General features: G+C 44.5%; 1 protein-coding gene across 1 annotated transcript in view; it reads right to left on the reverse strand.

Moving 5' to 3' along the window:
* CDH26 (cadherin 26) overlaps window positions 1–26,775 on the reverse strand; it is a 58,452-nt gene that overhangs the window by 8,885 nt on the left and 22,792 nt on the right. Inside the window, exons 3-12 of the mRNA XM_081196097.1 lie at window positions 21,816–21,991; window positions 16,411–16,491; window positions 15,642–15,758; window positions 11,713–11,880; window positions 11,472–11,619; window positions 9,662–9,828; window positions 8,095–8,223; window positions 6,740–6,925; window positions 6,274–6,539; window positions 392–534 (exon numbers count right to left, since the gene is read on the reverse strand). Coding sequence (XP_081052223.1) covers window positions 392–534; window positions 6,274–6,539; window positions 6,740–6,925; window positions 8,095–8,223; window positions 9,662–9,828; window positions 11,472–11,619; window positions 11,713–11,880; window positions 15,642–15,758; window positions 16,411–16,491; window positions 21,816–21,991 — 1,581 coding nt within the window. The remainder of the gene's footprint in view (window positions 1–391; window positions 535–6,273; window positions 6,540–6,739; window positions 6,926–8,094; window positions 8,224–9,661; window positions 9,829–11,471; window positions 11,620–11,712; window positions 11,881–15,641; window positions 15,759–16,410; window positions 16,492–21,815; window positions 21,992–26,775) is intronic.

The raw sequence follows: 26,775 nt of genomic DNA on the forward strand, positions 1-26,775 counted from the left end.
GCAAATATTACAGAGCAGGAAGGAACGCACAGAATGAGAAATGGATTTCACCCACTGGCTTTCGGCATCTGACCTCCTGAGCAAACGCTTCCCACACTGTATTTCTCTGTTGCAAATGTCAGGTCATCCACATCATTCAAGCTGGACCTGTTTTGCAAACTCTCAAGAAAGGATCATCTAGGTCAGAGTTTACACTGGGGCCCAAGAAACGACTCTATGACTGGGAAGCATTTTTAAGACAGCTTCTCAACATATTTTTAGACATCACAGGATAATTCTGTTGCTTTCATTTTCTGCCCGGAAATATTCAAAGCTGAGTGTTAGGTGCTAAACCAGAGCTGCCTTGGGACACTTTGCATCTTGCACCATTATTGTTTGAGAAGATGCTTACCGTCGTCAATGGCGTGAATCACAATGGTGTATATGCTGTTGTTCACGTGGGGAGATTCTCTATCTAGTGTTTTCACATTTGTCACGGTCCCCGAGTGTTCGTCAACAGTCACCCAGCCACCTGGGTCAGAAGCTATTTTGTACCTTAAAGAGGAAATCAAAGGTTTTATTTTTAAATGAGTGATGAAGGCTCCAGAGTAGCTATCATGCAAGGTTTGCTTTCCCACCCTCCAAGAGATTGGAAATCAAGGGTATACTTAGTGTTTTGCTGTGCTGAACATTTCCTTCCACTTCATTTTCCAACCATTCTCCAACAGTGAAAAGAAAAAGAAACTGCACTCATAAAAGTCAAGTGGAAAGAAGCGTTTCTGTAAAATTCTCATGGGGGAGTGGAAGGCTTTGGTTGCATTTACATTACTTCCAAAATGGCTCCAGGGTTTTGAGAGTAGGGGTGTCAGGGAATTCAGCCTGAAGCAGTAGCAAAAATTGCCGCCACTCGCGTTTTTGTCCCAGGTCCAGTGCAGAACTCAATCTAGCAAATACAGTGGCTATTTGCTCACATAATTCTTGGGGGTCTTTATTTAATTTTACAGCCAATACATAATTTGTGGTGGGGTTTATTTGTATGGTTTTGACATTTCGTTTACATTGAAATGTATGGCGTGAAAATGTTACTAATTACCGTATTTTTTGCTCTATAAGACTCACTTGTTCCTTCCTAAAAAGGGGAAATGTATGTACATCTTATGGAGTGAATGCAGGCTGCGCAGCTATCTCAGAAGCAGGAAAAAGCAAGAGGGATTGCTGCTTTCACTGTGCAGCGATCCCTCTTGCTGTTCTGGCTTCTGAGATTCAGAATATTTTTTTTTCTTGTTTTCCTCCTCCAAAAACTAGGTGTGTCTTGTGGTCTGGTGCATCTTATAGAGCGAAAAATACGGTATTTTAAATTTGTGAAGTAAGCAAGTCCCCATTTTGTATTTCTATGTTGTGAACTGCCCTATGATCTTTGGGTGACGGGCGATATACAAATTAAATAAATAAATAATAGGGCAGAATTAATTGTGTAAACTATGTTAAATAGCAGACAGCAAGATGAATGGCATAGTATTAGGTGAAAAACAAACAGCCGTGGAAAGAAAATGCATCCATTCTCCAGTAGTCTGCATTCTGCAGCCTTCCTGGGTTTCCACAGCTGAGATGGAAGGCAGGGAGGCTGTCTTCCATGCACCAGACAGCAGTTTATCATTTTCTTAAAAAGAAAACTTCTTTGACAGTAAAAGCACTGCAATTGCTACAGAAACAAAAATCAGGGTGTGCAACGATCTCAGTAACGTGGTAACCATTCTCCCCCAGTATCTCCCACTTCTATAATACCCTAGGGCAGGCATAGGCAAACTCCAGCCCTCCAGATGTTTGGGACTACAGTTCCCATCATCCCTAGCTAACAGGACCAGTGGTCAGGGATGATGGGAATTGCCCAAACAGTCCCAAACATCTGGAGGGCCAAAGTTTGCCTGTGCCTGCCCCAGGGGAAGACATCCTGATGCTGATGCTCCCATGTTGTAACTCCACCCATGAGACTTCTTTTCAGATTAGGAAGCATAAGCAGCCAGGTAAGTATACTGTTCTGCAAAGATACTTTAAATTTGGGAGCATGGTGACCACATACACACTACGCAGGGTCAACTCGCAACAATAATGTAAGGTCCAAATTTATTTATTTTTAATGTTAAGGACATTTTTAAAGTGCTCCATGAATGAAGCAGGAAAAGAGAAGCAAGGCACAAAGATTAACAGTCACAAAGATTAACAGTCACTAAAGAAGGGAGACTCCCTAAGACTTTTTTCGAAATGACAGAAAATATGGACTTGATAGACATTTGGAGAACAAGGAACCCTCTGGAGAGAGAGGGAACCTTTTTCTCCCAAGCAATGATGACCTGGACCAGAATTGACCAAATCTGGGTTACTAGTGGACTGGCTCCAAAGATTAAGAAAGTGGAAATCTGCCCAAAAACTTGCTCCGACCATAACGCCGTGAAGATGGAGATGAAACCCACAATAACTGGTCAATTTAGATGGAGAATGAATGACACCCTCTTTCGAGATAAGGAGATTCTCACGAAGGCCCAAAAGACCCTTAAAGACTATTTTGAAATAAATTTGAGGACCGACGTCGAGAAAAGAGTGATCTGGGACGCAAGTAAAGCGGTTATGAGAGGACTTTTGATTCAACAAAACTCAATAAAGAGGAAAAAACAAAATGAGAAAAAAGAGAAGATCTTGGAAATGATAAAAGAAGGAGAGAGGAAATTAAGAACAAAACCAAAGTCTCAGGACATTTTAAGAGAGATCAAGTTATATCAAACCCAATATATGGAATTGATGAACCAAGAGATTGAATGGAAGATAAAGCAAATGAAACAAAAGACTTTTGAATCAGCAAATAAATGTGGTAAACTTTTGGCATGGCAATTGAAGAAAAGGCAGAAACTAAATACAGTTACAAGTCTAGAGGTGGATGGAAAGAACATATCTAAACCCAATGAAATTAGAAATTGCTTTTTAAGTTATTTCAAAAAACTCTATACTCAAGGCCCGCAAAATGAAGAAGATATAGACAAATTCCTTGGAAGATATGGATTACAAAACATCTCTCAGCAAAGTAAGATGGACTTGAACCAGAGAATCTCAGAACAAGAGATAGAGGCTGCCATTCAGAATATGCAACTGGGCAAATCTCCGGGACCAGATGGATTGACTTCTAGATACTACAAATCGCTGAAGGAATGGTTGATTCAACCATTAAGAGAAGTTTGTAATGAGATCCTTGAAGGAAAAAGGGCACCTGAATCGTGGAAAGAGGCATATATTTCACTCATACCAAAGTCAGAGACTGAAAAGACCCAACTCAAGAACTACCGCCCAATATCATTGCTCAATGTGGATTACAAAATTTTTGCAGACATTTTGGCAAAAAGACTTAAAAGAGTTTTGATGGAGATGATTCATAAGGACCAAGCAGGCTTTCTCCCTAAAAGACACCTGGCGGACAATGTAAGGAATGTTATAGACATTCTGGAAAAGCTAGAGGTGAATATAAACACTAAAGCAGTATTGATATTTGTAGACGCGGAGAAAGCCTTTGACAATATTTCTTGGAGTTTTATGAAGAAGAATCTGCATAGGATGGGGGTAGGTTCGGGTTTTGAGAATGGTATGGCTGCAATATACTCTGAACAAAAGGCCAAACTGATTGTAAATAATGTGGTGACTGAGGAGCTTAAGATAGAAAAAGGAACACGACAGGGGTGTCCGATCTCCCCATTACTCTTTATTACAGTTCTGGAGGTCTTGCTGAATATGATAAGAAATGACCAGCAGGTTAAAGGTGTGCAGGTCGGAGCTAAACATTACAAATTAAGAGCGTTCGCAGATGACTTAGTATTGACTTTGCAAGAGCCAAACACTAGTACGAAAAAGGTATTAGAAATAATACAACAGTTTGGCCAGGTAGCTGGATTTAAGTTGAACAAGCTAAAAACCAAAGTTCTAGGGAAAAACCTAACAGATATGGAAAAGGAGAAATTTCAAGAGGAAACAGGTTTGACTGTGGTCAAAAAGGTCAAATATCTAGGGGTTTATCTAACATCCAAGAATCAGAATTTGTATAAGGACAACTATGAGAAATGTTGGTCAGAAATCAAAAAAGACTTAGAAATATGGTCAAATTTGAAACTGTCAATGTTAGGCCGAATTGCAGTAATTAAAATGAATGTACTGCCTAGAATGCTATTTTTGTTTCAGACCTTGCAGATTATTGACAAGATGGAATGTTTTAAGAGGTGGCATAAAGATATTTCGAAATTTGTCTGGCAGGGCAAAAAGCCCCGAATTAAATTTAAAATACTGACAGATGCTAAAGAAAGAGGGGGTTTTGCCCTGCCGGACCTAAAATTGTACTATGAGGCAGCAGCTTTTTGCTGGCTCAAAGAATGGATGCTCCTCGAGAATACAGACATCTTGGATCTGGAAGGTTTCAACAATGCTTTTGGTTGGCATGCATATCTTTGGTATGATAAAGTTAACAGTGCCTTCAAAAATCACATTGTTAGAAAAGCATTGTTTAATGTTTGGATAAGATATAAAGATCTATTGGAAAATAAAACCCCTAGATGGGTGTCACCAGTGGAGGCTAATGCTGTGAAAAAACTCAATATGGAGGTCGGATGGCCGAAGTATTGGGAAATCTTAGAACAGGATGGAGATAAGTTCAAATTACAAAGCCAGGAAAAATTGAAACATAAAGTGGAAAATTGGTTTCAATACCGTCAAATAATGGAATTTTTTAAACAGGACAGGAAAGTCGGCTTCCAGGTGGAAAAATCAAAACTAGAAACCGAATTGCTAGAACCTACCACTAAGAATTTATCTAGAATGTATAACTTGTTGCTGAAGTGGAATACAGAGGAGGAAACAGTCAAATCAGCCATGATTAAGTGGGCACAGGATGTTGGTCATAACATTATGTCAGATGACTGGGAATGGTTATGGAACACCGGTATCAAATTTACGGCATGTAATGCCTTAAAGGAAAACATTATGAAAATGGTATACAGGTGGTACATGACCCCAGTCAAGCTGGCAAAAATTTATCATTTGCCCGATAACAAATGTTGGAAATGCAAAGAGACTGAAGGTACCTTCTACCACCTTTGGTGGACATGCCCGAAGATTAAGGCTTTCTGGGAAATGATTTATAATGAAATGAAAAAGGTACTTAAATGTACTTTTCCTAAAAAACCAGAGGCCTTTCTCTTGGGCATTGTCGGCCAATTGGTGCCAAAGAAGGACAGAGCTTTTTTCATGTACGCTACAACAGCAGCAAGAATACTCATCGCAAAGTATTGGAAGACACAAGATCTACCCACTCTGGAAGAATGGCAGATGAAAGTGATGGACTATATGACATTGGCAGAGATGACAGGCAGAATCCGTGATCAAGGAAAAGAGACAGCGGAAGAAGAATGGAGAAAATTCAAAAGATATCTTAAGGACTATTATAAACTTAATGAATGTTAGAGTGTTTTGGTTCTTAGGAACAAAGGGATACAGTGACATAAGGTTAGAATATAGAGATGACTAAGATGATTAAGGTTGGAAAGTAACAATTGGGAGTTGCTATAAAATTATGGACATTGGGATGCAGAAAGGGGGGGTATGGGGAAGTCTTAGAAAAGAGGTTTATGAAAATATGTTATGAAATTATACGTGTATGTTTGTTTTCTTAAGTGTTTGTTTGTTTTTTAAAAAATTTCGTAAAACCAATAAAAATTTTATAAAAAAAAAAAAAGGAAAAGAGAAGCAAATTTCACAGGGGAATGAAACATTTGAAAAATCGGAAGAAAGGTTTTGACACAGCACTCAAACAGGTAGACTACTCATGCTTAAAGGAAGAAGAAGAAGAGTTTGGATTTGACATCCCACTTTAACACTACCCTAGGGAGTCTCAAAGCAGCTAACAATCTCCTTTCCCTTCCTCCCCCACAACAAACACTCTGTGAGGTGAATGGGGCTGAGAGACTTCAGAGAAGTGTGACTGGCCCAAGGTCACCCAGCAGCTGCATGTGGAGGAGCGGGGAATCGAACCTGGTTCACCAGATTACGAGTCTACTGTTCTTAACCACTACACCACACTTGGCAAAATGGCGGTCATGGGACACTTGATTGGGCAAAGTGTAATGTTCAATGACTCCCTGTACTCTTGGGTTCTTGAATCTATTCCTCCTCACTCTCACTGAAGTGGAACCCTAAAGCAAGCTCCTTTGGAAGACCCAATCATTTGGGACATGCGTACAAGAATGACCAGCAGATCTTCCCCACCTTATGATGTGTGGTGTTGTGTCTGGGTCCTTGGCTATGTAATGTGCAATCGTGTTCCCAGGGGTAATCCCTTCCTCTTTCCAAAGAACAAGAGCAGGAGGATGGAACTTAGGAGCATCATTCTCATCAATGATATTTATGTTCACATATGCTTCCTGGTTGCCTGGAGAACTCCGCATCTGACCGCCTTCACAGAAAAAGAAGGGCTCTTCGTTTTCCACAGAAATCACGAGTCTCCTCTTGTTATGTTTGTCGTAAACCAAAGGCTGAAAATAAAAGATGCAGATCAACCACAAAATCACAATCTCCCATTAGTAAATTCTGACTAACTATACACAAGAACCAGTAGGGTAGGGTGGGGTGGGTGGTTGTAAATGATAACGTGCTGCTACCCAAATCTTGATAAAAGTTCTATGCTTGGAACAATTCTTCAAATCCTGCCAATAGCTTTGTTCATCTACATTACCTTTATGATGCTTAAAACCCCTTCATTGGTATCAGGATCCGTCTCAATGCTGAAGTTCTCTGTATCATCTCCTCCCAATATCTTATACTTGGCTCTCCAAGCAGGTGTCTTGGGAGAATCTTTATCTTCCACCTGGAGGCGAAGGATGCCATGTTCTGTTTTGCCTTCTGGGATGTTCAGATAATGCTTGGAAGACACAGATAGACCATCTCAGTGAACAAAAGACAGCTCCAAACATTTCCTCCCATTTTCTGTCACACTGCAATGTGACCAAGATACATAACCCAGGGTGGAGTGGACTGCTAAGGAGATTCCTCTATAAGCACAAGGAAATCCTGCTTGCCTGGTGAAATGATTTCCCCTATTTCCCCACCGTGCGCTGTTTTGGGGCATAGGAAGTGGAGACAGGGGGAAAACCCCACTGCAGAAGTGGGACATGTTATACTGCGTCTCCACCCCCATCGCTCAGCCCGGACACTGATGTCCAGCTCTGAGGGCCTTCTGGTGGTTCCCTCACTGTGAGAAGTGAGGTTACAGGGAACCAGGCAGAGGGCCTTTTTGGTAGTGGCGCCTTCCCATCAGATGTCAAGGAAATAACTGACTTTTAGAAGACATCTGAAGGCAGCCTTGTTTAGGGAAGTTTTTAATGTTTGATGTTTTATCGTGGTTTTAATATTCTTTTGGGAGCTGCCCAGAGTGGCTTGTGAAACCTAGCCAGAAGGCAGGGTATAAATAAATTTGTTGTTGTTGTTGTTGTTGTTGTTGTTGTTCCTGCTAGTGCAACTATTTAATTGAATCTGCCCCCAGGATTGGACTGTGCAGTTGCATTGATAAAGTGTGGTCCTCAATTATGCAGAGAGTTCTACTCTTGAATTCCTGGCACAACACTAGGGAAAGTCAGCGCATGGGCAGTGACATGCAGAATGACTCCAGAAGCAGGGCTTGTATACATGCTGCTGACCCCTGTACACAGTTTGGCATTTGCATGTTTTTTACTTATTTTGAAGCATTTCCAATCTTCTTCATATTTTAGATTCTCCAAGTGGCATACAAAAATAGACTCAGTAATGACAGAGCCCCATCCTAGAGGTCAGGGAAAAGCTGGGCATGACTTAAGCATATCCAAGAACCAGGGTGAATCTGATTCAAACAATAAAAGAGATTCCAAATAATTACATTTTTGTAGAATTTGCAGTAGCATTCTGATTAGGCTGTATACCTGCAGAGCTGTCAGCACTGACGGGAAATAATGCCTTAAAGTATGCCCTTAAAAAGGCAAACCGTTTGACTTCATAACTGGGACCTAGAAAACTCTCTCCCACCCTGACAATAGCCCTCAAGCAATATGTCCTTACAGTTCCTTTAGCAAGCAGTGGTGTGTTGTTGTTTGAATCTTCCACAGCAATATTAATGGTTGCTGTTGACGACAGCCGTGGATTCCCATGGTCTGTAGCTTTGACCATAAGTCTGAAAGCCGAGGTCTCCTTGAAAACGTTAAAATATGAAAACATCATCACTCTCCATATGTCCGAGATGATATTGGTGTGAATTCATTAACTCCAAAGCCATGCAAACTTTCCAAAGAGGAAAGATGCGTTTGCAAAACGTAAGGCCCGTGGTCTGACTGACCAAGTTAGAATCCAGCTTTCCTGAAATGGCCACAATTAGCCACCAGAAACGTTGGATTCATTCTGCTGCTAAGATACCTATTAGCTTTATTCAATTTCCCCCCCATGCATGTTGTGTGGCCACAACTGAGACCGCCTTTAAATATGAGTTTTGAGGTCCATGGCCTTGGGTAAATTCAAATGTTTTTGCTCCATGGTGTAATTTGCACAGGACCGTAATTCTGTATAAATATGGCGTTTAGACCCTATGGTGGTGGAGGTGTTCCCCATCCCTCATCTCATTCTCTCAGCACCAGTGATGTAGGACAGAGCAGTAACAGATGGTATGTTGAGGAGGTGGCACTTACCTGACCTCATAGAATCATAGAATTGGAAGAGACCACAAGGGCCATCAAGTCCAACTCCCTGCCAAGCAGGAAACACCATCAGAGCACTCCTGACATATGGTTGTCAAGCCTCTGCTTAAAGACCTCCAAAGAAGGAGACTCCACCACACTCCTTGGCAGCAAATTCCACTGTCGAACAGCTCTTACTGTCAGGAAGTTCTTCCTAATGTTTAGGTGGAATCTTCTTTCTTGTAGTTTGGATCCATTGCTCCGTGTCCGCTTCTCTGGAGCAGCAGAAAACAACCTTTCTCCCTCCTCTATGTGACATCCTTTTATATATTTGAACATCACCCCTTACCCTCCTCTTCTCCAGGCTAAACATGCCCAGCTCCCTTAGCCGTTCCTCATAAGGCATCGTTTCCAGGCCTTTGACCATTTTGGTTGCCCTCCTCTGGACACCTCCCAGCTGTTGAGTCACTGCTGCTTACTGGGAAGGGCAGAGCTCTGGGGAAGCCCCCACACTGCAAATGCAGCAATAGGAGCCCGCTGATGCATTTGCACCATGCTGACCTCCCCAGCACCTCCATTTTTCCTCCCAATAAGCAGCAGCTCAGTATCAGGTGGTCAGGTAAGCTCCACTGCACCACCACCACCCATCTGCTACTGGAGCAAAGTGAAGGCAAAAGGTCACTCAGTGACTCATTGCTAAGTGGATCAGGCTGAGCCAGTTCTCCCTGACCCAACACCAACATTGATGGCCCATTTGTTTACACTGCATTTGTTTGCCTTGCATGGGATATTTTTTTACAAAGATTAGGCTGCTGAAAGGCAATTTGTAGAGGAAATACTAGGGCAGTGGATTTAAAGAGTGACATACTGAAGGCAAAATTATTTTCACAAGTGTATACATGCCGAAAAGGGGGGGGGGCAGAGCTTAAGAAGACAAGATTTATTTACAAGTTCTATACCTGATAATCTGAGCATCCCGTGACACGAATCAGGCCACTTGAAGGATCAATGGTGAAGATAGGTTCTTTTATACGAGGTGTCTGCAAAACCAAAGAATGCTCCACTAGAGAATTAGGAGTGCCTTCTTCATCCTTGTCATAGGCCGTGGCATTGAACACTGGTTCATCTATGATTGGGAAAGGTGCAGTGTTTATAGCAAAGGAATAATACAGAGCCTAGGACTTGGCGATCAGAAGGTCGGCGGTTCGAATCCCTGTGACGGGATGAGCTCCCATTGCTCAGTCCCTGCTCCTGCCAACCTAGCAGTTCGAAAGCACATCAAAATGCAAGTAGATATCCGGGCGGGAAGGTAAATGGCATATCCGTGCGCTGCTCTAGTTCGCCAGAAGTGGCTTAGCCATGCTGGCCACATGACCCAGAAGCTGTACGCCGGCTTCCTCGGCCAATAAAGCGAGATAAGCACCACAACCCCAGTGTCGGCCAGTGGCGTAGCGTGGGGGGTGCAGGGGGTGCAGGGGGGCGCTCGCACTCGCAGCTCTCTGCCCCTAGGGTAGAGGCGGTGCAAATTACTTGCCTTGCCCCAGGTGCTGACAACCCACGCTACGCCACTGGTGTCGGCCACGACTGGACCTAATGGTCAGGGGTCCCTTTACCTTTATAGTGTGTCTTTACTATACAGTTGTACCTCAGAAGTTGAACGCTTTGCAACTTGAACGTTATGGCTCCCAAAAGTGAGTGTTCCAGTCTGCGAACGTTCTTTGGAACCCGAACATCTGACGCGGGTTCCGCGGGTTCCGATTGGGTGTGGGAGCTTCCTCCAGCCAATCAGAAACCACGTCTTGAATTCTGAATGTTTTGGAAGTTGAACAGCCTTCTGGAACGGATTCCGTTCGACTTCTGAGGTACGACTGTACTTCCATTCTTGGCACTTGTATAGTTATGCCCACCTCTTGGCAATCTCCACACATGGGCAAATTTGTTACCAGAATCAGAGCAAAGCCACCAGCTTTTACCACAGCCTGCTCAGTGCCTTCTCGTTTGCCTGCTGCAACCCCTAGCCATGCCATAGACTTTAGGCTCCACCAATGCCAGCAACTCCATCCTGAGTAAAGGTGGCTGGGAAGCAGAGAGGTGCAAAAGTGGAGTGGAGAAGAAAGGGAAGTCTTTCACTTCTGAGAAGAAAGAGGAAGAGGAGGTCTTGAACAAAATTAGATGGTAGGACAAAGGGTGTGATGTCGGTGGTAAATGAGATGGATAGATAGAGGATAAGAAAGATGAAAGCTGCTATAGGAGGAGGAAGTGAATGTAAAAGGACCAGAGAAGGGATGAAAGGCAAATGGGAGAAGAAATTACAGGAGATGAGTAAAAATGCTTTAGGAATATGGGGTGGGAAAAGGAACAAGATAAAATAAAAAGCCTTCTTTACTTAGATCCTCTGGGTCAGCAAATTCTTCCTAAAATGGGAAAACTGAGTCAAAATAACTCCAGATCAAATTTCTGTACTTAGCTTAAGGAAAGCTGAGCCATAAAGAAAATGCTGTCTGTGCCAAAGAAGTTGGCAGTTTCCAAAGATGGATTAAATAGCAAAAGAAAATGATCTCAGTAATTGCCAGCCGATTATGCCAAAGTCTGTCTGCACTGGCTACCATTTTGTGACTGGCTCTGCCACTGCTCTGTCATTTTGTGACGGGTTGGCTTCAGTAATCTGCAGCTATCTCAGGTGGGTCCTGAGAGTAGAAAGTTTGAGCAACACTGTCCTTGACAAGGACCATATGCAGCGAAGCTATCAACAGTATCCAGGATACTCACTTCTGTCGTGGTTTTCTTTCATTGTGATGTTAAATTCCTTTTTAGAAAACTCAGGCGCATTATCATTTATATCCTTGATTTTAACATTGAAGAGTAAAGATCTATCCACTATTTCATTCGTCGTCCTATCCACAACATCAAAACGTATCTGAACGATGGATAATCAGCAAGAAAATTAAATTAGCGACTGGCTCATGTGTTCTATGGACTTCTAAAAAGAAAAAAAGTTTAAAGTAAATACCGTGAAAGAAGGGTTTCTCTCTCGATCAATGGAACGGTGCACAGATACATGTCCATTCACATCATCCTCGATAGAAAACAGTCCAGGCTCTGGATATTCATCCACACCAGGTCCACTGATTAAATATTTCACATTTATATCACGCTTGCGTGATACATCATTAAAGAGCTACAAAGCAAAAGAGGCTGTCAATCAAAGGTTAATCTTATCAGCAGAGTAATATTTTAATGGCAAGATTCTTCTACATTTTACTATTCTGATAATCCTAGGGACTCAGCTACATTAGTCAAAAAACACCTTTTTGAATGTATTATAAACATGCAACACCAGATGGCCCCAGAGAGCAAGAAAAAAATTCTAAGCGATTTTCCAGAGCATTTTTCTTCTTCTTTTGTTATAACAATTTAATTTCTGACTTATTTATAGCGGGGGGGGGGATCCTGTGTGTAGATCCACCCCTAATGTAGATTTTTTGTGTTTTTTTTAAAAAAAATTAATAATAATAGTATTTATCACCATCAGCAGCATGATTCTTAAGGAAAAGTTTCCCACCCTTAATTCTTGTGCCATCTCACAGATGTTTTAGTGATGCCAATGCCATTGCAATGAAATCCTCAAGGCGAATATTTAACACACACGAAATCCCAAGAGTTACAGTTTGGTGACACACAACAGTCAGTCCTTTTATTGTAAGAGAGTACATGCAATTATAATGACCAATCTGCAAGTATATTAGTAAATAATAATCTCTCAGACAAATGCCAAATAAGAAAAGGGAATAGACAAGGCTGCCCTTTATCTCCACTGTTGTTTATTTTGCCGTTGGAAATATTACTTCAGAATATAAGGGGAAACCGGGAAATCAAAAGTATAGAAGTCAGGCATAGAACTTACAAATTTAAAAAATTATTTATATTTGCAACAACGACAGCTAGAGTTTTGTTAGCCCAAAGATGGAAAGCAAGGTGGGAGGTTTAACACATGAAAAATAGAGCAAAAAGAGTATCTATTTAAAGAGGAGTGGAAAATATTTGCTGAGTATTTGTAAAACAACTGTGCAGAGCTGAAGACGCTGGCAGCATTAAGATAAATTCAACAGTGTGATTAATATTTTAATGATTTAAATTGGGGAGCTGAGTAAAATGGTTACAGTAAAATATGCAGGAATGATAGACAAGTGAAATGAACCATGGGAAGGAGAAGGAGGGCAGTCGATGGATATATAGTATTGTGTAAAATGCATATTTTGAGATGTATAACTTGAAAACTTAATAGAAACTATTTTTTAAAAAAAAATGAGATATGTGCAATTTTTAAGTGGCACAGACTAAGAGATACAATTATATAGGCTACTTCTTTGCTCCGTTACAACTCTGAATTTTCAAAAGTGTTTTTAAAAATTGCCTCCTAAAATATAGTTTAAAGAAAGTGCCAGAGACTGTGCGTGTGTGTTTTGTAGGGAGGAGACAAAAAATTTGTGCCAGAAGATAAGTAAACATTGCCAGTGACACTTATATTTAAAGAAGAAGATTATAAACATGCACAGGCTTGAAATTTCCAATTGTAGCTTCCTCCTGTATTAAGCTTCAATAGGGCCTGTCATCCATGTGACAAGCATGAAAGTGAGGACTTAGAGACTTGCCAAATCGAGTCTTCCTTGGTTTGGAGACTTCCTAGTAACTCCAACTGACATTCTTCTGGGGGGTGGAGTGCAGATACTCTTGAACATCTTTAAGGTGGTGATTCGCCAGCCCCTGACCCAATTTCCATTTATTTAAAAGCAATCCACACTGTGACCTTGGCAGAAAAACTTAAAGCTCTCTGCCCGGCCTAGGAGATGAGGGTCACTCCCTCCCCACAGTTCAGATGATTGATCTAATGATTTGGGATGGGGTACTAGCAGTCTTCTCAGCTTATCTACAAGGATCAGATGTGGGGAAGCTGTGAAGCTGTGGGCATGTGGTGCACATCTGAGAATGGCCACATCTGCACCTTGCATGTAGCAGTCATGGCTTCCCCCTCACTGGGCTGCAATTTCCTGAGCAGTTTAACAATCAATTCCTCTTCCCAGGGTATTCTGGAAATTGTAACTCAGAGCACAGGGGTCTCCTAACAGCTTTCCGCACCCTTAAACTACAGTTCCTATGTGATCAGAATGCTTTGAATGTAGGGTGAAGATGTGGTCAGAGAAGGTGTCTATAGGTGTCTATTCTTGGGCAAGGTGATTGAGCGAGTGGTTGCTGAACAACTCCAGGCACGCCTGGAAGAAGCGGACCATTTGGATCCCTTCCAGTCGGGATTCAGGGCTTATCGCGGGACTGAAACTGCCTTGGTCGCACTGGTTGATGATCTCCGGTGGGCTAGGGACAAAGGTGAGAGCTGTTTCCTAGTTCTGCTGGATCTCTCAGCGGCGTTTGATACCATCGACCATAACATCCTTCTGGACCGTCTTGAGGGGCTGGGAACTGGGGGCACTGTCATACAGTGGTTCTGCTCCGTCCTCCTGGGCCGTGTTCAGAAAGTGGTGGGGGGGATGAGTGTTCAGACCCCTGGGCTCTCACTTGTGGGGTGCCTCAGGGTTCTGTCCTCTCCCCCATGCTTTTCAACATCTACATGCAGCCGCTGGGAGAGATCATCAGGAGGTTTGGGCTGGGTGTTCATCAGTATGCGGATGATACCCACCTCTACTTCTCTTTCAAATCAGAACCAGTGAAGGCGGTGAAGGTCCTGTGTGAGTGTCTGGAGGTGGTTGGAGGATGGATGGCGGCTAACAGATTGAGATTGAATCCTGACAAGACAGAAGTACTGTTTCTGGGGGACAGGAGGCGGGCAGGTGTGGAGGATTCCCTGGTCCTGAATGGGGTAACTGTGCCCCTGAAGGACCAGGTGTGCAGCCTGGCAGTCATTTTGGACTCACAGCTGTCCATGGAGGCACAGGTTAAATCCGTGTCCAGGGCAGCTGTGTACCAGCTCCATCTGGTATGCAGGCTGAGACCCTATCTGCCTGCGGACTGCCTCGCCAGAGTGGTGCATGCTCTGGTTATCTCCCGCTTGGACTACTGCAATGCGCTCTACGTGGGGCTACCTTTGAAGGTGACCCGGAAACTACAACTAATCCAGAACACAGCAGCCAGACTGGTGACTGGGAGCAGCTGCCAAGACCATATAACACCGGTCTTGAAAGACCTACATTGGCTCCCAGTACGCTTCCGAGCACAATTCAAAGTATTGGTGCTGACCTTTAAAGCCCTAAATGGCCTCGGTCCAGTATACCTGAAGGAGCGTCTCCACCCCCATCGTTCTACCCGGACACTGAGATCCAGCGCAGAGGGCCTTCTGGCAGTTCCCTCACTGCAAAAAGCCAAGTTACAGGGAACCAGGCAGAGAGCCTTTTCGGTAGTGGCGCCCTCCCCGTGGAACACCCTCCCACCAGATATCAAAGAGAACAACAACTACCAGACTTTTAGAAGACATCTGAAGGCAGCCCTGTTTAGGGAAGCTTTTAATGTTTGATGTATCACAGTATTTTAATATTCTTTTGGAAGCCGCCCAGAGTGGCTGGGGAAACCCAGCCAGATGGGCGGGGTATAAATAATAAATTTATTATTATTATTATTATTATTATTATTATTATTATTATTATTATTATCCACTTTAGACCATGCCCCCACCTGCAAGTGGCCCCTGAAGGGTTGACAAAGGGCAAATATGGCCCTTAGGCAGAAGAAACTCCCAACATGCACACACTTTAAGGTGCACACACAATGTTCTTGGCTGTTCTTCCTGCAACACATGAGCAAACGTATCAGGGCACAAGCTGTTGAAGGCTTGACTCAATGCAAATTGCCCTTGGGGAACACAGCCAGAAACACAAAAAACTAGACTATAAATATGCAAGGCTTTCCAACACGTTACACATTGGCTTTTACCTCTCCGACACGTTTTGGGAACGGCCCTTTGTCTTCCTCCTCAAGTTCTAGGGTGGTAATAACCCATCTCCTTTTGGTGCGACGCAAAGGACGAAGACTGTCAAGCAGCTTCAGATCCTGGGAGTGAAAAGAGCGCACTTATGTTACAGCCACCTATGCGCATCACTGTAGCAGGTCCTCTTTTTCAAAACAAACATTAAAATATAGGGAGCTTAACACAATGTTCCAAATATATCCTTCGGCCCCACACTGATAAGTTCAGTAACAGAAGATAAGCTTCCTCCTTTGTTCATTGACCTGTGGGACTTTCATACACATGCCATAACTAGATGAATATGTACATAACTTCTTAAGGACTCAGAATCTAAAATCTGTCCAGCCTCATCAAAATATAGACCCAGATTCAATTATCCTCCCCCATTAACAGACACATAAGCCATTGTAAAAAAAAAAAAGATTTGCAGATAATGTCTATCTGGTTTTTAAAGTACTGTGGTACCTCTGGTTACGTACTTAATTCGTTCCAGAGGTACGTTCTTAACCTGAAACTGTTCTTAAACTGAAGCACCACTTTAGATAATGGGGCCTTCAGCTGCTGCTGCACTGCTACTGTGAGATTTCTGTTCTCATCCTGAAGCAAAGTTCTTAACCCAAGGTACTATTTCTGGGTTAGCAGAGTCTGTAACCTGAAGCATATGTAACCTGAAGCATATGTAACCCGAGGTACCACTGTAATGTTATCTACTGGAGAACTTAACCGAGTCCCCACCTGACTGCTTCTCTTGTGGACGGTCTTCCTTAGACTGCGGTCATCTCCCAGGACATGGTAGAAGCTGTTGATGTCAAGAACCTTAATGGATGAAGAAAAGGGCAAGAGTAAGAAGGATGCTGCATTGGCAATACCCACAGTATCACACCCTGAAAAGCCAGGCAACTTTGACATCTGTAATGAATGTGTTTTTCAATTAAAGATCTGGCTTTGTTAGGAATGTGATGTTTTCACTGGGTGATTGAGGCTGTTGTGGCCACAGAGGCTTCAAAATCCAAGGGTGCTTATAATGCTATAATGTCCCATAATCTCTTTCCACACCCCGGCAGTGTCTTCCCATGTTCCTCAACCAGGTAATAAGTGCCAACAAGCACCAGCCTATTTTATTCACCCCTGCCCTGAACATTTATGCCAATGTTGCCCTTCCATTCACCTGAAAAACTGAACAAAAAATGAGTCAACTCTGTAGAGGTCACCAGCTTTCCCTGTTCTGTGTCATCTGCCTTGATGCAACAAACTTACTCAGAACTGTAGCTGTTTTCCTAAGGATTATACTCAACTATAACGTAACTGTCATTTGCAATCAACTGTATCTGGCCAAGCACTGAAACGTTGCTGAACCAGTTATATCATGGTTGATCTCCAAGGTATCTGCGTCAAATTTCTCTGGGTTGCTCTACTCAACAGTTAATTACTCAATAAGTCTTCCTCTGGGACTTCCTCTATGACTTCCCTGTTTAAGGACTGTGCAGAAAATGCATTTAATATAGAACAGCCTTCCCTGACCTGGTGCCCTCCAGATGTTTTGGACTACAACTCCCATCATCCCCAGCCAGCAAGGCCAAGAACATCTGAAGGGCACCAGATTGCAAAAGGTTAGTAAGGAAAGCAAGCACAAAGCAACTAACTGGGACTGTGCATCGGATTATATCTTACCTGTGCTTAAGGAGCTGGAATGCTTCTGAGTGCCAGGATTTACTTTTAAAGCCCTACACAGCTTGGGACCTGAAGAAATGTCTAATTCCACACCAACTTTCCTGAGCACTGAGGCAGTATTCAGAGCTGCAGCTGCTTGTCTTTCCCTGCTATTTGAGATGAGTCAAGTGGACAACAGGGAGAAGACCTGTTCTTTTGTGAAACCCCACTTACAGAAGTCTCACCCCAGATAAGCTCACCCGTCCCCTACATCACAGAATAATCCTATACATGGTATCCAGAAGTAAACCCTACTGAATTTGATGGGACTTAAGGACTTGCCGATCAGAAGGTCGGCGGTTCGAATCCCTGTGACGGGGTGAGCTCCTGTTGCTTGGTCCCAGCTCCTGCCAACCTAGCAGTTCCAAAACACGTCAAAGTGCAAGTAGATAAATAGGTACCACTCCAGTGGGAAGGTAAACAGTGTTTCCGTGTGCTGCTCTGGTTTGCCAGAAGCAGCTTAGTCATGCTGGCCACATGACCCGGAAGCTGGTCGCTGGCTCCCTCAGCCAATAAAGCGAGATGAGCGCTGCAACCCCAGAGTCGGTCACAACTGGACCTAACGGTCAGGGGTCCCTTTACCTTTTTACTTCCATGTAAGTGGGTATAGGATTGCCACCCTTAATCACTTTTCAGCGCCATATGAAAACCTTTTTATTTCCCCAGACTTTTGCCACGTGCAGGAATTTGAATCATGAATGTTTACTACTGCTTTTACCCTGCACCTTTACGATTTTGCTAGTGTTCTGGTGCATTCTTATTTTATTTTTAACAGCTGTAAACTACCATGATAACTCTATATTGAACAGCAATATAAAAAGTATTATTCCTAGATATTGATGCATAAGAAAATTCAGTATCAACAAGGTTTTTCCACCATCTGTAAGAATGGGTACAAATCAGACTATGGTAAGTACGCCTATGATTTCAGCAGGAATGTAAAGTGCTCAACTTTGGCTGGATCACAACCAGCACTTATAAGTAATGGAAATACTCAACTGACTCCTGGAGTCTAGACTCAATCAAATTTTGGTTTCATTAACCAACATCTGTAATTTTATCCCAATGTACCAGCAAATGTAGCAGTTCCAAACACAATGTACCTTCAGGCTAACCCCACCCCCAACATTTCTCTTGTTCAGATTCTACAATTCAAGGATGTTCCAACCCAGCATTGCCCAACCCGGTAACCCTCCCAGATGTTTGTGCTGGTTACTTATGCTGCACGTTGTAGTCCTTGGAGAAGGCAATGCTAACTCAAGACAGATAAGACAATACTTGAACAAACATATGCAAATATTATGATATACTGGTGCAGCGGTTCTTGGATGACTGAGATGATCACTTCCCAAACAAACTGATAAGATAAGCAAAACACAGGATATTTTCAGCTTAGAGAAAAGGTAGGCAGGGAGGTTTTGATACAGGTGTTGCTGGGAATGACTGAAATATGCAAAAACTCCTAAATATTTTCGGTGATTAGACATCAGAAGTGAAAAGCAATGCCTAGCATGGTAAATATACGCATGCTTCTTTCACCTAATGTTCCACACAGGACACACCAAACCATCGTTTAGCACAATGTCTGAATGCAGTCAGTGACTTGCTTAAGGTCACCTACCAAGTTTGTGGCTAAGGAGAAATATAAACCCAACCATCTTTGGGAACTGTAGCCAAAGGATATTTTCAATTTATCATTCCAAACATTTATGAAAAAACAAACAAATCCTTGAAGTCATCTGCCTTCACATACCTACATGGCAGCTGGAATACAGAGTTCATTCAAACTGAAATAATGTCAGAGTGATGAAAACGAAGAAAGAGTAAACATGAAAGAACAACAGGGGAAGAATTTGTATGCAAGGATAAGAAGCGTTTAAACCAAGTTCTATTCTCACTGATGCCTGTATCCTTTTCTTCCCTCGACCAAGAAAGAAGATCAGCCTAGGAATTGTGAAATAAGACATGTGCTATTCACATTAACTGGGGCATATCACACTTCAGTTATAATAACTTTCTGTTGACTATTGGGGCATGTTCTGGAACAGTTCCTCGGTTTTCTTTTTTGCAGCAGGCATGCACTTAATCCCTTGTAACAAAAACAAAGCCCTCTGCTCAATAGCAATCCTTTCGCCACAAAAGCTTGGAGGGGCTGCTCAGTGCTGGAAACATGTTCCAGAGATGGCATCAATAAATTATCAGCAGGGTTTCAAAAGAACCCAAAACTACTAATCCTTAAGAAAATGGTTCTAGAAGTTAATGAGAGTTTTACATGTGTTCTGAGGCAGGGTGTTGAAGAATTCTTCTTAAAGTGGGATTTGGGACAAAATGAAGTTTCCTTCAGGTAGAATTATTTGTAAATAAATCATAAAAGGTCGGAAGAGAGATTGAAATCCACCTGGTTGGCTCTATTCTAGCCAGTTCCCTTTGGGCTGTGAATAACTGTAGACAAAATGTCAGACTTGGGTCAGGAAGTCCTATATTCACATTTCTGCTCAGCTATGAAACAAACTGGTTGATTTCTCCATGGAATGCTTGCTATCTCCAACTTAGCCCAACCTATCTTGTTGTAAATTAGAGGGGAACTATGCATGCAGTCCTGATCTCTTTGGAAGGAGTGTGGGATAAACTAATATCAGAAGAAGAGGAGGAGGAGAAAAATGGGCAGCCAGCTACATAAAAATAAAGGCAATTCATTAGGCTCTAGCAGCTTATGGCTGAACTGTACCACAGTGGGGGGAAATCCATTCTGATAAGACAGTGGAACATGTTGCACTGCAAAGTTGTACAATCTCCTCCTCTCAAGACATTTTTAAAGGAATAGCTTGTTTTACAGAATGTTGATGCTGTTACGTCACTGAAACCTCAGGAATTTAAGTTTTCATAATGTCTGGTGCCAATCTGGAAACAGAGCAAACAGCAGCATGACGGAACACCAGAGTCCCGCGAGGATCTGTCCTACCCCACAAAAGAATGCAGAATTGCTTTTAGCTTGCTGGCTACTTCGCTTTCCAATAGCTTAAAAGTTCTTGGTCCCAAAGAAGGGTCTGTTACTGTGCAATCCTGATGACAGTAGCTAGTCTCATTGAGTTCAGGAGGACACATTCCCCAGCATGTGTGCCTAGATTGATTGATTGATTGAACTTATATACTGCTCTATATCCGGGAGTCTCAGGGCGGGTCACAGAACAAGATCAAGATATAAAACCACAAAATGCATAATAAAAATAAAAACAATAGCCCCCCCCATCAGCATTATTCTTCTTGTAACACTGAGACAATGTGCTAAGCTTTAGTACTTGGGGCAGTGGGATGGTAGAATGTGCACAAGGCAAAAAGATTTGACTTTTATCTAGATTTGTAGTTTCAAGAAGCAGCAGCTATGTTTTAGACACACTTGGTATCTTTCCAATTCAACTCATATTTTGGAACAATTTAGATGTTGTTGAAAAAGGGATCTATTTTTCCCCATTCATTTAACAAGGGGGCAGAACAGGTTCAAAACACTAGAAGGATATTGGAACAATTTTGTCTTCACATGAGAGGAATACTGACTGCTTAGGAAACTGCCAGACCTGGAGAGAACTTGAATTGCACTTATCTAAAGGAAAAACAACTGATGATATTAACCAGTAGTAAGGTTTAAAAAAGCTTACTGGGAAATGATATATAATGAATTGAAAATATTTTTGAAATAATGTTTGTAAAAAACAAACAAACCCAAAAACTTTCCTTTGGGGAATTATAGGGATGGAACTACCCAAACTGTATAGAAATGTATTCATGTATGCAACTACAGTGGCAAGAACGTTAAATGGAAAGAAGTCCCAGCAAAAGAAGAATGGATACAAAAACTTATGGAATATGCAGAAATGGCGAAACTTACCGGAAAAATAAGAAATCAAGATAAGAAACTTATTATAAGAGAATAGAAATGGTTTGTTGAATATTTACAAACTAAACAGATAAGAACATTGGCATTGGCAGGATTATTGCAATAACCTTATGAGTATATTTTTAAAACAGACAAACAAATGAGCAAATTAAGTTAATTTGAATATGCCATGGGGACCAACAGCAGTCCAAAAGAGCTTAAAAGCACCAGAAAAAAACCTGGGGAAATAAAATTGTATATACATTTGTATGCATGTGGCTTTCACCTGACCCGGAGGAGAAAAAGGCACAGGGGCAGAGCGCGTCCTGGAGTTCAGTACCGTGCGCGCCCCGACGCACTAGGGACTATTTTTAAGAAGCAGGTGATGGTACCTGGCGGTTTCCAAGGAGACGGGGATATTTGAATCCCAGGACGCTGCTGCATGATCTCCTCCTTAGGCTGAACAAGGCAAAGCGTGGAGCCTCCGGAAGCCCCATCTCCGATCTCCCCTTCGCCAGCCAGACCCCCAGCACCCATGACCCCTCTCCAGCCCTACCGTCAGGAGGAAAAGCGCAGCGCCAGAGAAAAAGGCGCATCTCAGCGGCATCGTCGCGGCGCTCGTGGCTGGGGAGACGACGCTGCGGCTCCTCGCAAAGGGGGCGATCCTCTGGGCTTCTCTGCACCCGCCTGTTGGCCGCAGGAAGATGCGCCTCCCGAGCCCCGAAGTACTTCCTATGGAGAGAAGTGTGTGGACAAAGGACTCTCAAGGTCTTCGACCAGAAATTCCACAAACCGGCGGAGGGAGAGAATATATGCCTTTCACAGGTATTGTTGATCTTGGCTGGCCCCACCTCCTCCAGGCTCATTTGAACACCAGCTACACCCACTTAAAGGGGGGGGAGGGAGAGAGACTTGAATATTTATCTTCCGGGCACTTTTTTCAATTCACTGACACAAACAAACAGCAAGAGACGACTAGGACAGTAATAAAAATGCCATCTTCCTCAAATAATCAGCTAATAACCAATAGTCAACTAATTATCAATACTTAACTATCACAGTAACTTGATAAACCCCGAGGAGATTAAAATCTAGTAAACAAAAGGACTGCGCGGGGAATCTTTACCAAGCCAGAGAATCTCTGAGAACGCTCAGATTGCCTTTTTTTCCTTCACCACTGAGCCACTCTCACACTTGTTGTTGTTGTTTAGTCATTTAGTCGTGTCCGACTCTTCGTGACCCCATGGACCAGAGCAAGCCAGGCCCTCCTGTCTTCCACTGCCTCCCGCAGTTTGCTCAAACTCATGCTGGTAGCTTCGAGAACACTGTCCCACCATCTCGTCCTCTGTCGTCCCCTTCTCCTTGTGCCCTCCATCTTTCCCAACATCAGGGTCTTTTCCAGGGAGTCTTCTCTTCTCAAGAGGTGGCCAAAGTATTGGAGCCTCAGCTTCAGGATCTGTCCTTCCAGTGAGCACTCAGGGCTGATTTCCTTAAGAATGGACAGGTCTGATCTTCTTGCGGTCCATGGGACTCTCAAGAGTCTCCTCCAGCACCATAATTCAAAAGCATCAATTCTTTGGCGATCAGCCTTCTTTATGGTCCAGCTCTCACTTCCATACATCACTACTGGGAAAACCATAGATTTTAAGCCTGAACTACGCGTGTTGTACTTCTCCTGGAAATGTACCCAGTTCTCATCACCAGCCATGTGCGTACCAAAAATGAGTTCCACTGGCCACCTGCATTTCAAGATCCAAGTGTTCCTTTGCAGTACAAAATTAGAAGCTTAAGAGAGAGGAAGAGACTGGCTCATCCATCTTCCAAGCAAGAGAAGCAGGGAAGGTTGAATGATGCTTCAGTGACCGTTCTAAACACCACTTACTAAATCTTATAGTACCTAAGGAAGGTTAGAACAGATGAATTATTTTTAGAGGAATTAATCAAAGAGTAGGCAAAGATCACCTACCTTCACAGCGGTTTCTCTGAGGTCTTTAAAGTTGCTTTGACATTTAGAGGAAGAGAAATTGGGGTACACATTAAAGGCTTAAAATGTAGCTCAGCTCCCCAACACACACAGTGTTTCTAATCACACTTTGCTCCTAATTTCCTGTATGTTTTCCCCTCTCCAAGTTAAAAGCAGGTGGAGCTTAAAAGGAGGCTGAATCAGTTTGGGGCCATGGCACAGGGAGAAGGTTTAACCCTTTCCCCTCCAGTACAACCCTGTTTCTCAGATCTAAGTTGACCTCCCAAGCTGGTATCTGTCCCGTGATGGAAAACAGATAGGTATCTTTACTGAGGAAATGACACAGGCGGAAGGGGGAGCTTTCCCCCAAAGCTGGACCCCTCTCCAGTCTAGCTAAAGTAAAGGTAAATGGACCCCTGACCTTTAGGTCCAGTCGTGACTGACTCTGGGGTTGCGGTGCTCATCTCGCTTTATTGGCCGGTGTACAACTTCCGGGTCATGTGGCCAGCATGACGAAGCTGCTTCTGGTGAACCAGAGCAGCGCACAGAAATGCCGTTTACCTTCCTGCTGGAGTGGTACCTATTTATCTACTTGCACTTTGACGTGCTTTTGAACTGCTAGGTTGGCAGGAGCTGGGACAGAGCAACGGGAGCTCACCCTGTTGCGGGGATTCGAACCACCAACCTTCTGATTGGCAAGCCCTAGGCTCTGTGGTTTAACCCCCAGCGCCACCCACATCCCCCAGTCCAGCTACATTAAACTATAAAAAGAGGAGGGGGCTAAGACAATCACAATCTCCTGTGTGCTGTCTGGTTCAATGTTCAGAAGGATTCAGTGCTGGCACACAGTTTAGAAACTGGACTAATTTAAGGACATTAAACTCCTACAGAAAGGGTCATAAGTAAGCTGAACAATTTCACTGACCAAGTGGGCAAGACGTGATTGTCCACTGTCGTCTCTGTTCTTTTAATTTATTTACTGTTACTTTTATTGTTAGGTTGTGGGCGAACATCTCAGACGACACAGCGATTCTTCCAAAGCAGCTCTTTATTGTAAGCTGGAATAGAACAAACTGAGGAGCTCAGTCAGCCTGCTTATATAGAGCTCCAGAACAATGTAACTGTTGCCATTTTCTAAAATTATCCAATCACTGAACGTCACTTTTCAATCCTTCATTTGCATACAAACTATCCAATCACTGAACGTCACTTTTCGATCCTTCATTTGCATAACTATCTACAGTATCCCCCTGCTGGCCCAGGGTGAGAACTTCAGTACATAACATTTATATATCCCCCTTTCCTCCTCCTCCCCTTTCCCTCCTAACCACCCTGTGAGGTAGGTTAGGTCGAGAGACAGTGAGTGGTCCAAGCTGTGTTGCCAAGTGGGGATTTGAACCCTTGTCTCCCAGGTGCAAGACCACCATACAAACTCCTACACCATACATTATTTTGCCTTAATCATTCTTTTGCCTTAACCATTTATTTCAGAAACAATAAACTTTAGGGGAATTAGGGTAGGTCAAAGCCAAGCTAGCCTATCTTTGTTTGCAGATGGTGCAAGGCTGTCATTAGAGCAGCCCTTACTCTCCTTAACTTAATCTTTACCATGTACCGTATTTTTCGGACTATTGGACGCACCGGTCCATAGGACGCACCTAGATTTGGGGGGGGGGAAATAAAGGGGGAAAAAATTATCCCCCCCCCGCCAGGCGCGGGGCTGGGGCGGGGAAGCCCGAGCTTCCCCCTCCCCCAGAACGGGACTCAGAGCCATGCCGAAGCTGCGCGCAGCTTTGGCATCGCTCTGGGAGCTTGCGGGGCTGGGGGAGGAGGAAGCCTTCCGCCAGCCTCCAAACCAAGTCGGGGGACAGCGGGAATGGCGCGCTGCGCCTCTCCCGCTGTCCCCCGAGTTTGCGGGGCTGGCGACGGGGAGGAGCAGGCTTCTCCCCCCGCCAGCCTTCTAACCAAGTTGGGGGACAGCGGGAAGGGCGCGCTGCGCCTCTCCCGCTGTCCCCCGAGCTTGTGGGGCTGGCGGTGGGGCTCTCCTGAAGCCTGGAGGTTGTGGGGCTGGTGGGGGGGAGAAGCAGGCTTGCTTCTCCCACCCCCAGCCTCCAGATCAGGTCGCGGGATGGCGGAGCGCTGCCATCCCGCGATTCCCCGACCTGATCTGGAGGTTGTGGGGCTGGTGGGGGGGAGAAGCAGGCTTGCTTCTCCCACCCCCAGCCTCCAGATCAGGTCGTGGAATAGCGGGATGGCAGAGCGCTGCCATCCCGCGATTCCCCGACCTGATCTGGAGGTTGTGGGGATGGTGGGGGGGAGAAGCAGGCTTGCTTCTCCCACCCCCAGCCTCCAGATCAGGTCGTGGAATAGCGGGATGGCAGAGCGCTGCCATCCCGCGATTCCCCGACCTGATCTGGAGGTTGTGGGGATGGTGGGGGGGGGGGGAGAAGCAGGCTTGCTTCTCCCACCCCCAGCCTCCAGATCAGGTCGTGGAATAGCGGGATGGCGGAGCGCTGCCATCCCGCGATTCCCCGACCTGATCTGGAGGTTGTGGGGATGGTGGGGGGGGGGAGAAGCAGGCTTGCTTCTCCCACCCCCAGTCTCCAGATCAGGTCGTGGAATAGCGGGATGGCGGAGCGCTGCCATCCCGCGATTCCCCGACCTGATCTGGAGGTTGTGGGGATGGTGGGGGGGAGAAGCAGGCTTGCTTCTCCCACCCCCAGCCTCCAGATCAGGTCGCGGAATCGCGGGATGGCGGAGCGCTGCCATCCCACGATTCCCCGACCTGATCTGGAGGTTGTGGGGATGGTGGGGGGGAGAAGCAGGCTTGCTTCTCCCACCCCCAGCCTCCAGATCAGGTCGTGGAATAGCGGGATGGCGGAGCGCTCCCATCCCGCTATTCCCCGACCTGATCTGGAGGTTGTGGGGATGGTGGGGGGGGGGAGAAGCAGGCTTGCTTCTCCCACCCCCAGCCTCCAGATCAGGTCGGGGAATAGCGGGATGGCGGCACTTCGCCATCCCCCTATCCCCCGAGCTTGTGGGGCTGGGGGGGGGGAGAAGCAGGCTTGCTTCTCCCCCCGCCAGCCTCCAGATCAGGTCGGGGAATAGCGGGGTGGCGGATCTGCACCTCCCCGCTGTCCCCAGCTTTTGGGTGCAGGCTGCTGCCCGCAAGCCTTGCGAGCCCGCGGGACATCCCGCCGGGCTTGCAAGACTTGGGATAGCTTCCTGAAGCCTGGAGAGCGAGAGGGGTCGGTGCGCACGGACCCCTCTCGCTCTCCAGGCTTCAGCAAAAGCCTGCATTCGCACCATAGGACGCACACACATTTCCCCTTCATTTTTGGAGGGGAAAAAGTGCGTCCTATAGTGCGAAAAATACGGTAATGGATTGCTACAGCCCAATAGCTGGGTCAGGAAAATTCAGCATGTTCAGTAATAAATCTTTCAGCTGAAGCTCATTCTGGAGTCTGTAGCAAACTGGGCTTTGACTGCTCAGACAACTCCATTAGATGCAGAGGCATGAAGCAGAAATGAGACCTATCAACATTGTTTAACT

This window comes from Podarcis bocagei, assembly GCF_964188305.1.
Source record: "Podarcis bocagei genome assembly, chromosome: 5".
Classification (NCBI taxonomy): domain Eukaryota; kingdom Metazoa; phylum Chordata; class Lepidosauria; order Squamata; family Lacertidae; genus Podarcis; species Podarcis bocagei.